The sequence below is a fragment of the Tursiops truncatus genome, chromosome 14 (genome assembly GCF_011762595.2).
Source record: "Tursiops truncatus isolate mTurTru1 chromosome 14, mTurTru1.mat.Y, whole genome shotgun sequence".
NCBI lineage: Eukaryota > Metazoa > Chordata > Mammalia > Artiodactyla > Delphinidae > Tursiops > Tursiops truncatus.
The window spans coordinates 25183966-25195013 of record NC_047047.1 but is presented as its reverse complement, the minus strand read 5'-3'; the positions used below and the strand labels follow the sequence as shown (position 1 = coordinate 25195013).

At 51.2% G+C, this 11048-nt stretch overlaps 2 protein-coding genes across 3 annotated transcripts; one reads left to right on the top strand and one right to left on the bottom strand.

Moving 5' to 3' along the window:
• The first annotated feature begins 128 nt into the window (after positions 1 to 128).
• DOK1 (docking protein 1) lies at positions 129 to 3017 on the top strand. 2 transcript variants are annotated; one of them, XM_033838143.2, is made up of 5 exons: positions 129 to 335; positions 688 to 987; positions 1135 to 1228; positions 1398 to 1582; positions 1780 to 3017. In XM_033838143.2, the coding sequence occupies exons 1-5, from the start codon at positions 264 to 266 to the stop codon at positions 2590 to 2592; spliced, it is 1464 nt and encodes a 487-aa protein (XP_033694034.1). In that variant the 5' UTR covers positions 129 to 263; the 3' UTR covers positions 2593 to 3017. The 2 variants fall into 2 exon arrangements, with proteins under 2 accessions (XP_033694034.1, XP_033694035.1); XM_033838144.2 differs by lacking the exon at positions 129 to 335 and having other exon boundaries at positions 851 to 987; positions 1139 to 1228.
• A 1109-nt stretch (positions 3018 to 4126) lies between these two features.
• Positions 4127 to 8945, bottom strand: LOC101328943 (polyadenylate-binding protein 2). Its single transcript, XM_073791759.1, is given in 5 exon segments — positions 4127 to 4235; positions 5704 to 5819; positions 6925 to 7131; positions 8378 to 8847; positions 8850 to 8945. Coding segments are annotated over 5 exon segments (972 nt in total). The 5' UTR covers positions 8920 to 8945.
• Positions 8946 to 11048: the final 2103 nt, after the last annotated feature.

Sequence of the window (11048 nt, the reverse complement as noted above, 5' to 3'; positions counted from 1 at the left end):
CGAAACCACGAGGTTTCCTTCGGTGGAGCCACTTGTGCGCGACCCAGGGTTCGGGGGGGGTGGGCCGGACGTGGTGCACCAGCCAGCTTATCTGGGTACCCGCTCCCCTTTCTTCTGGCTTGTCTCCTTCCTCCCCTTTCGCGGTACGGGGAGGTTGTGGGGGCGGGAACGCCTCCTGCGCGAGCCCCGCCCCGCCCTCCTCCCCGCCTCGCCCCGCCTCCGGCCCACAGGGCCAGGAAGGGCGGAAGGAACCGCCAGGGGCCATGGACGGGGCCATGGACGGGGCCGTGATGGAAGGGCCGCTGTTTTTGCAGAGCCAGCGTTTCGGTACCAAGGTAGTGTGGGTAGGGGTTGCCGAACCCCATCAGAGCTAGGGGTGGGCAGCTGAGCCTAGATGGAGGGAGGGGACCGGCAGCGGGTTGGAGCGCGGCGCCCGGAGCCGGAGAGCCTTATGAATTTCCGGCTAAATTGCTTTGCACACATTCGGAAGAAGCGTCTGCCTGCCTCCGGCCTCGCCTCTCTGGCCCTGGGGGAGGCGGAGCGGCATCCTCCTTGGGAAACTTCGCCTGCCGTCGGGAAGCCTCAGACCTGAAATTGGCCCGCGCAGGTCCCTCCCTCCCTGTCGGGGCCCGGGCCGCCGGTGTTTGCCTGCTCTCCTTCCCCAGTGTCTCTCCGATCTTTCCCCAGAGGTGGAGGAAGACCTGGGCGGTGCTTTACCCGGCCAGCCCCCACGGTGTCGCGCGGCTCGAGTTCTTTGACCACAAGGGGTCGAGCTCTGGAGGGGGCCGAGGGAGCACGCGCCGCCTGGACTGCAAGGTGATCCGTCTGGCTGAGTGTGTGAGCGTGGCCCCCGTGGCCGTGGAGAGCCCCCCTGAGCCTGGCGCCGCAGCTTTCCGCCTGGACACCGCACAGCGTTCCCACCTGCTGGCGGCCGACGCGCCGTCCAGCGCCGCCTGGGTGCAAACGCTGTGCCGAAACGCCTTTCCGGTGAGGGGCTGGGGCGAGCTGCACTGGGCCCAAGAGTCCATGCGGGGTGGGAGCAGTTACAGCGGCAGAGGAACTGGGCTGACTCAGACCCTGGGAACCGCGGTGAGGGAATCACAGTCTCCTTCATACTCTTTCTCTTTACCCCAGAAAGGCAGCTGGGCCCTGGCGCCTGCCGAGAACCCACCCAAGCTTTCTGCCCTGGAGATGCTGGAGAATTCACTGTATAGCCCCGCCTGGGAAGGTAGATGCCTGAAAAGCCCCAGCAGGGATGGCATGGAAAGAAAGGGTGTCCTACAAGGGGAAGTAGAATGCTCCTGAGAGCTGGCTTTCACGTGTATGCTTGGACAACCTGCTCCCTCCCCCCACCCCAGTCCTGGCCAGGTGCCAGTCTAACTGTGTATTCCTTCCAGGATCCCAGTTCTGGGTAACCGTGCAAAGGACTGAAGCCGCTGAGCGTTGTGGCCTGCATGGCTCCTATATGCTGAGAGTGGAGGCTGAGAGGCTGACTCTCCTGGGCGTGGGGGCCCAGACTCAGATACAGGAGCCACTCCTTTCCTGGCCTTACACTCTGTTGCGTCGCTATGGCCGAGACAAGGTGCGGTGCAGGACTGGCTCCCTGGGTTGGGCAGCTGTGGGAGGGGTGGGGCAGGACCGGGCTTTCTTGCCTAGCCCATGACCCCACCTCCCTTCCCAGGTGGTCTCTTCTTTGTAGGTCCCCTAACTAGTTCCAGCCCTGTGACTCACCTCCTCTGATGGCTCCTGATTATGTGTTTCCCTCCACACTCTCTTCAGGTCATGTTCTCTTTTGAGGCTGGCCGCCGCTGCCCCTCTGGCCCTGGAACCTTCACCTTCCAGACGGCGCAGGGAAATGACATCTTTCAGGCAGTTGAGACTGCTATCCACCGACAGAAGACCCAGGGAAAGGCCAGCCAGGGGCAGGATGTTCTCAGAGCTGATTCCCATGAAGGAGAAGTGGCAGAAGGGAAGTTGGCTCCCCCGCGGGGCCCCCAGGAGCTCGCAGGCAGCCCTCCAGCCCTGTATGCTGAACCCTTAGACTCCCTGCGCATTCTTCCAGGCCCTTCCCAAGATTCCCTATACTCAGACCCCCTGGACAGCACCCCTGCTCAGGCAGGGGAGGGGTTGCAGTTAAAGAAACCTCTCTATTGGGACTTGTGTGAGCATCTGCAGCAGCAGCTGATAAAGGCCAAGTTGACAGACCCCAAAGAAGACCCCATCTATGATGAACCTGAGGGCCTGGCCCCAGCTGCTCTCCGGGGCCTTTATGATCTGCCTCAGGAGCCCAAGGATGCCTGGTGGTGCCAGGCTCGGGTGAAGGAGGAGGGCTATGAGCTCCCCTACAACCCTGCTACTGATGACTACGCCGTGCCACCCCCGCGGAGCACAAAGCCCTTCCCAGCTCCCAAGCCCCAGGGCCTGGCCTTCTCTGAATCCGGTGCTGCAGCTGGCAGTGGCAGCAAAGGCCATAGCTCAGACACTGCCCTGTACAGCCAGGTCCAGAAGAGTGGGGCCTCAGGTAGCTGGAACTGTGGGCTCTCTGGAGCAGGGACTGACAGGACTGGGGCTAAGTCAGAGGGCTCCACATGAGAAGAAGGGCAAGGCTGGGGTTGCTGACAGGAGGACCATGGGGAGGTGGCACTGGGGATCAAAGAAACCTGTTAGAACCAGCAGGAACCAGAGGGGTCTGTGTGTAGAGACCAGGGTACAAGGGGAGTCAAGGGAAGGATGATGTGTCCCAAGAAGTCATGGAAGTGGGACAGTTGGCAGGGGCTCAGGGGCTGGATCTGGGGGAGGCCAGCACCTCTAAGTCATCCCCACCAAAGGAAGGGATAGCTGCTGGAGCAGTACTAAAGAAAGGGGTGTTTGGTCAGAGTAGGTACAGTTTGAGGGGCCTGTATGGAGGCTATAGGGAGACACTGGGCTGTGTCTTGATCTTTACCCCGGCATCGTTCTTTGCCAGAGAGAGATATTTTTTTAAAGTTTTATCCTCATTAAAGTCAGTTTGGGTTTAAGAGGTCTATGTGTGTGAATAGTCACAGAGGGGACAGAGTGGCAGGCTGTGCTGGGTAGATGTGGAGGGAATCAGGAGAACCAGGAAGGTGTTGGGGGCCACTGAAGGAGGAAAGGGCCTCGGGCAGGGGGGTCAAGCAGTGTGGTCGTTCAGAGCCTGGGTGGTCCAGTCAGGCCCACCTGGGCCTGACCCTATCTCTGTGACCCTGTGTGTAACATCTGTAACGCTCAGTTTCCCCCACTGCCCCTGTGCAAAATGGGAAAGCTTAATTACACATACAACCTCACAGGGTTTTTATGAAAGGAGTTAAATTTCTCAAGTACTTAATACGATTTCAAGTGCAGAGTAAGCATTGTATAAATGGTAGTTATCCTGTGGATGGAGAAAGCTGATGGGCAGGTATGAGGAGAGGGGAATAGGAAGGGAATAGGTCTTTTTCACACCACCCTCTCCCCTGTTCTCAGCTCTAGGATGCCTTCCCTCCCCCTTGTCTCACACACCGACACACACACATACACACACACACACACAGACAAAAGCACACTCACGCGCCTGCGCACACTTTGCGTGTAGGTACCAAGCATCAACCACTTATCTGTTTGGAGGCTGAAGGGAATTGCACTGTGGTGGGTGTAGTGGGAGGGGCATGGGCTTTGGAATGCGGTTTCGATTTCAATTTCAATCCTACTTGCTTTTCATGAGCTCTGAAAACCTCATCCTTGTCTCCTGAGGTTCAGTTTCCTGATGGTGACCTGACTTCACCCACCTACTTACACAGCTACAAGGAGAAAATCAGGCCTGGGAATGCTCCTAACAATGGTGGAGACTTACTGGTTATTTAATCTTCATTTGTGTTAACAGTATCAAATGATCCAAAAGAAAAATGAGTCCCTGCTTGGCGAAGGAAAAGGGTCGGTGCGTCTCTTCCCAGCCTGAAGAGTGGGGCAGTGGCAGCACTGAGGACTGCGGAGGGGAAGGCTGTGTTTCCCAGCCACCCGGAGCTCACAGAGGCTCAGGTGGATAGGAGGCAAGTCTGTCCACAGAAAGCCATTGTGTGAGCCTTGGCATGGATGTGCTTGCACAGGGCAGCTGGGCTGTGGTGCTGGTGACTTAGGGCCCTGAGGGATACTCCTCGTCTGCCTCCTCCTCCTCCTCCTCCATGGAAGGCTGGAAGAAGACATCCGAGGAAGCTTTGCTGGCTGCTGGCATCTTGGGGGCTCTGCCAGGGGCTGGAGTCATAGGCAAAGGGGCCACTGTGGCTCGAACTCGGTTTGTTTGCAGTGGCCCAGCCTGCAAAGAAAGCAAGAAGAGCTTCCTGTGAAGACCAGACCGTTCCCGATCTGTCCAATTCCCTGCCGGGCCTTCTGTCCTAACTCCTTCATGTGTCCTGTGAGTGACAGCCTCGAGGCCCAGGGCAGTGGAGTCCCCTAGGCTCCAGCCTCCACAGTGCCTGTCTCCTGGCTAAGTGTCCTCCTCTGTTTGCTTGTCCACCAGCTAACTTATGGTCGGTTCTGTTCCCACCTCTAGACTGACTGTAGTTTGGAAACATCTTTCTCTTGTAACTTCAGGTAAGACAAAGCGGGGGTTTTCCTATAGGCTCTGTTATTGAGAAACAAGGAAAAGATTAATAAGGGCACAAAAGGAAGCCCAAATACTATAGAACATGGATTTCATAAAAATAAACACCCCTTGGGACTTCCCTGGTGGTCCAGTGGTAAAGAATCTGCCTTACAATGCAGGGGATGGGTTTGATCCCTGGTCAGGGAACTAAGATCCCACATGCCGCAGGGCAACTAAGCCCGCGTGCCACAATTACTGAGCTCGCACGCCTCAACCAGAGAGCCTGTGTGCTGCAAACTACAGAGCCCACGTTCTCTGGAGCCCATGCGCCACAACTAGAGAGAGAAAACCCACATGCCACAACTAGAGAGAAGCCCGTCCGCCACAATGAAAGATCCCACGTGCCTCAGTGAAGATCCCGCATGCCACAACTAAGACCCAACACAGCCAAAAATAAATAAATAATAAGATAAATCTTAAAAAAATAAAAAGATAAATACCCCCTTCAATTACTCTTCTCTCTCAACCCCTGTCACTAGAGCCCTGTCTCTAAGCTACTAACCTTGATCAGCCTCCCTTTACTCATCTGTAAAATAAGCATAACACTTACCTTGCGGGGATGCTGTGAGGATTAAATGAGAAAAATATATGTGAGAACACATGTCACAGAACCTGGCAAATGACTGCTGGTCGGTAAATGCTAATTCCCCTTCCCTTAGGCATTTCTTTTCCCACCTTCCCTTAAGCCTTTTCTTTCAACAGAGGCTTGTGGTTGTAGTTCCAGTGCCGCCAGTTTGCTTAGTGGGACAATGGTCTGTTAAATGACTAATGATTTATCACAAACACTGCAATTAAGATACCTAAACATATGTAAATGCCCAAGCAAAAAAAAAAAAAAAAAAAAAAAAAAAGCCCCCTTACCGGGTAGGGGTTGTAATTTTCTTTGTTTAGGGCAAAAGGCTGCTCTTTTTCTTCCTCCCCTGTATGCCCTCTTTCTGCCAGAGGGGATCCAGGGAGGATACTCCCTTGGACGGGGGGGAGTTGGGCACAGGGGAAGAGGACTCTCTGGGATTCTGGGCATAAAGGGGAGGGAGGGAAGTACCTTTCTCAGAGCCCGGCTCTCCCACCTTGGGTGGAGCGGGCCCTGAGGCTTGGCAAAGGTGCTGCTCAGGTGTGAGTACAGGTGGCTCCAAACCTGCAAGGGGTTGTAGGTGGGTTCTAGCTCCAGGTCATCCAGCATGCTCTGAGGAAGAGAGAGGAGGAGCCTCACCTGGGGGTCTTGAGGTCACAGAACCCAAGATGTCAGGCAGAGACCTGAGTGTGAGAAGCTGGAGGAGGTATGATGACCCAGGGCTTCACTGAAGGATGTGAAATAGATGCGTGTCCTGCTGGGTGTTCTGCCCCAGGTCTGAGTGCTTGTGAGGTAAGTGTCAGGCAAGGGTACAAGAAGTAGCAGCAACTGAGTGGTTAGGGACACTGAACACTCTGGCCCTGAGAACAATGTCACAGGATTCTGAGAGGGGCCAGAGCGCTATGAAGGTTACAAGGGATCCAGTGTGCGAAGCTGTGAGGGAGGGTGTGTCCCGGCTGGGGTGCTCACAGTCTGCAAAGCAAGTACACTGAGTTCTCGGAGGCCTTTGAGGTGAGTATAACCAGAGGACATGCCAGCAGAGCATTCCTGAGCAGTCAGGTTTTCCGGCCACAACATCCTGTGCCAGGAACCACTGGCCCTGAAGTGAGACACTGAGTGAGCCATGGCCACTTGTGCCCACCTCTCTGCATCCCCGTGGCTGCCAAGCCAAGAGTACAATCCCAGGCTCTGTCCTCTCTGCACATAAGTCAGCAACCTAGCAGCAACGATGTGGTTCCAGTTCTCTGTACCCAGAGGACCCCCTCCCCCGCCTCAGCCTGGGGAGGCTGACAGAGGAAATCCAGAATCCAGATCCAAGAAGAGAGGAGGGGGAGGAGAAAATGGCCTTCAGAACTGTTCCCTCCTTCTCATCAGAGTCTTATTTTAAAGCTCTTCCTATTCTCGGTGCCTACATTGGCTGCCTTTCCCTCTTTTTCTCAGAAATAGATGCACACAAACACAGGTACACACACATGTATACACATATTGCAGAGAAAGACCCATGAGAATACACCGTCACACAGATGCTTGCTTACTTCCTTTTGTCTGGCCTCAGTTCCTTGCTTTCTTCTCTGCTCCTCTTACCACACCCTTGGAACCACTTCTGCCTCTGCTCCCGTCCTTTCCTTCAGGGGCTCACTCCTTTCCCTCATCCCTTTCTTCAACTCTCTTCTCTTTTCTCCCCTCTATCTATTCCATGAGATCTGGGCTCACTTGCCTCCACAGTCTTACGGCTGTCATCAGGCATGTCCTCAGGTAGCAGGGGGAAAGGGCTGGGCAGCATCAGTTCCCGAGTGGCCACTGCCTTCACCAGCAGAGTGGGAGAGCGAGATGGCAGGATCACGTAGAAGGTGCTGGCGGGCTTTCTCAGGCTGTGTCCTTGGCTCAGGGGCTCCCCTTTGGCCAATAGCACCCATTCTCTTTTCTGAAACAAAGACATACATAAACGCTGGTTTATCTTTAGTCTTTGGCGTGTTTGGAGGATTAGTCCCAATTGAGGCTTCCCCAAGTTCCTCGGGGGGTGTCAGGGATGGCTGAGCCATTTCACCCTGGCCCTGGGGAGAGAGGGACTTTCTGCCTGAATCACCAGTGCCGCAAGGTACTACTGTTTTTCCCTGATTAGGGACATACACAAAGGGTTATCAATGCAGAGACAAGTTCAGAGACGAAGTAGGTGTTCACCTTAGAGGGGGCTAATATATTACTCAATGATAAATGTGGAGTTTCAAGAACTGAAATCCTTAAAAACAGAGCCTTAAAACAGAGACTTCTGTGGGACACTGTGAAAATTCAGGTCTCATTTTGAGAGTGATAAATTTTGCTTGTGTTGCACAACTGGGGATAGAGTGGGCTGATTGGGGAATGTCCCTGGAAAGTCCAGAGAGGGCTTAAAAAGAAGGTGGTCAAAGTCACCTGGGAAGAGAGAGGAGGAGGAGAGATCAGGGAGAGGAAAGCGTTGGTACAAGGAGGTGGGTGGGGACAGGGCCCTTGATATCAACTCAGCCCATCACAGGACAAAAAGAAGGGTCAAAATTCTGGGGGTGGCAACTCTTTGAGTGAAGGGTACTGCAGAACAGAGGGGTGACACTTTGTCGTCTGCCATGGAGATTAAATAAGTTAGCATATGGGTAAGAAGAAGAGACAAGCAGACATATTAGCAGATTTTCTGCATGTACCCTTTTAAACCAGGAATGGAAATGAGACAATTTTCTGTGGTAGTTTTTCAAGGAAAACCACAACTCCCGGAACCATGGAGTCAGGACTGTTACAATCATCTTTAAATCTTTAAATTGTGTTCTCTTCCTTGAGGTGATCATCATAACAGGTACATAACAGTCTGCTTGCTACATAAGATGAAAGAAAGCACACTAGTTCTACCCACTCTAACATATATGAAAAGTTGGAAGAAATAATACAAGAGGAAAGGCAAAAAGGAGAAAAAAGATTTTAAGGGGATAGAGGAATTATCAGTGTCTTGTGGAAGACAAGTGGAAAGTGACACAGTGAAGCAGAAAAAACCTGCTGTGGCATTAGAATTATACCCCAGAGCAAATGTGCTGAGGTGGGGGTGGGGCTGGAATTCTAGAAACTTCTTTTTTCCTGTTTTTCTTTTTTTTTAAATTCTTTTGTCCCCTTCTTTCCTCTTCCCCACCCCCACTCCTAATACACACTTTTTTTAAGTAAGGGGAATACCATGATGTCTCTTTAGCCCAGCCCCTGTAGACGTGACCCCAGGGCCTGCTGTTAAAACCACTGTAGAATTGAGAGGGGGAACTGTTGTAGTCGGGGGTCCGGGCTCGGAATCGGACTTGTGGGAAACCCTGGTCTGCTGTGCTCATGCCTGGTCTGTTGGTTCGCTTTGGGATCACCTTGATTTGTCTTCCTCTAAATAGGGAGTCATCTAAGGCCAGGGAAGCCCTCACTGACTGTTTGTCTGAGAACTCTATATAAGCAAACTCTTTGGGATGGCCACTAAATTTGTCACAGAGTATGGTAACGTGGTTGACTGAACCACAGCCATGAAAGTGTGCTTCCAGCTCTTCCGCTGCTGCACCACAGTCCACTTTGCCAACGTAGGTGGAGTGGGCATCGGCCTCCATCTTCTCCTCAATGGACATGATCAGTGGGCCTGCATTGCTAGAGGTGGACTCATATTCATTTGCTTCTGTACTTCATTCTGCAGCCCCTTTAGCCTCTCAGCTGCTTCTTCCATCTCCCGACTCAAGCTTTGATTGCTTCCAGTTCCTTCTCTAGAACAACACATCAATCCTGGGCCCCTTCTGGTGGTCGAGGCTGCATCACGTTATTCTCCGCAACCCTGCCCCGCCGGCCAGTCGGTCGCTGGCCTGCTTGCTCGCCCTCCTCTCACCCAGTTCTAGACACTTTAAAGCAGTGTCATCATTTTGTACAGCACAGAACTCTGAGGGGGTCTGGTAAGCCAGGCAGGTGGTAGGTGCCTTCAGAAGTTCATGCTTAACATTTTGCTTATATCTGGAGATGCGCTGTCTTCCTGAAGAACAGATACAAAATGTATGGAAAGTCTACCTGATGCTTCCCAAGTCCATCAGATTGGAAATAAATGATATAGAAATCATGGTGTATGTGTGCATGGGGAGAATTTGCTCCTGCTCTGAGGACATGGCCTTTTTTTTTTAACATCTTTATTGGAGTATACTTGCTTTACAATGGTGTGTTAGTTTCTGCTGTATAACAAAGTGAATCAGCTATACATATACATATATCCCCATATCCCCTCCCTCTTGCGTCTCCCTGCCACCCTCCCTATCTCACCCCTCTAGGTGGACACAAAGCACCGAGCTGATCTCCCCGTGCTATGCGGCTGCTTCCCACTAGCTATCTATTTTACATTTGGTAGTGTATATATGTCCATGCCACTCTCTCACTTTGTCCCAGCTTACCCTTCCCCCTCCCCGTGTCCTCAAGTCCATTCTCTACATCTGCGTCTTTATTCCTATCCTGCCCTTAGGTTCTTCAGAATCATTTTTTTTTTTTTTAGATTCCATATATATGTGTTAGCATACTGTATTTGTTTTTCTCTTTCTGACTTACTTCACTCTGTATGACAGTCTCTAGTCCATCCACCTCACTACTAATAACTCAATTTCACTTCTTTTTATGGTTGAGTAACATTCCATTGTATATATGTGCCACATCTTCTTTATCCATCCATCTGTCGATGGACACTTAGGTTGCTTCCATGTCCTGGCTATTGTAAATAGAGCTGCAATGAACATTGTGGTACATGACTCTTTTTGAATTATGGTTTTCTCAGGGTATATGGACATAGCCTTTTTAAGCCTGGAAGGGATGTTCTCTGGAAGGGATATTAGGAAATTGTAGGGCACTCCATTTAATTTGGCTCAAGTAACTTCCAATGTGGCTCAGGCTTTGAATTATTATCATTATTTTAATCTTCTTTTTTTCATGCTGTTTCATGAATTTGTTTGTAGATTAGTTTGTTTATTTATTAAGAATTTACTGAATGCCTATTATGTCCCAAGCACTAGGCATGGGTATATAGAAATTCATTAGACATGTTCGTTGCCCTCTTAGAGCTTGTAATACAGTAAGCAGAAGGTTTGTAAATTAATGTTTGTCCAAGATTTAGGATGACCAGCTGTTTCAGTTTGCCCATCTTTAGCACTGAAAGTCCTGTGTCCCAGAAAACACTTCAGTCCTGGGCAAACTGGGGCAGTTGGTTACCTTTCCAAGACTCCATGGAGAATAGAATATCTTGCCACTGTGGCAAGTCCCTGGGGGCTAAAACTATGGCAATATGACATTTCTTGCACCTCAGAGTTATGAAACAAATTCAAAACCACTACACCCTGGGATTACTAAGAAACTTTGAATGTGGCACACAAAAAAATTATGATCTTTAGAATTTGAGTCTATTGACTTTGAGACAATAGCTAAGATTCTGTTAGAGAACTGGTATGCAGAAATACGTGAGGTCTCTCAAAAGTAACTCCTGATGTGGGAACTATCAGAGGACTGGAAAGAGGCTGATTTGAAAGGATTTTACAGAATGCTTTAAAACTTCTGGGATAATTTACAGAGAGGTTGACGGAAGGCTCTGGAAGGAAGACAGGCAAATGTACTTATTAGAGTTTGATAAAGATATTAATTTATCTGCAGTTTCCAGGAGCATTCTGAGACAGTGAGAGATAGGGAAATTGAACTTTACGGCTTCTATTTTGACTCTGAATTTCTAACCTCTTCCTGGACAGTGATAACTTGAAGTCCAGGACCCAAGCTTGAACGAGGTCATGGGTTGACTTGTTTGTACAGGCATTGTACCTGTGATGGAAATGGTTAACT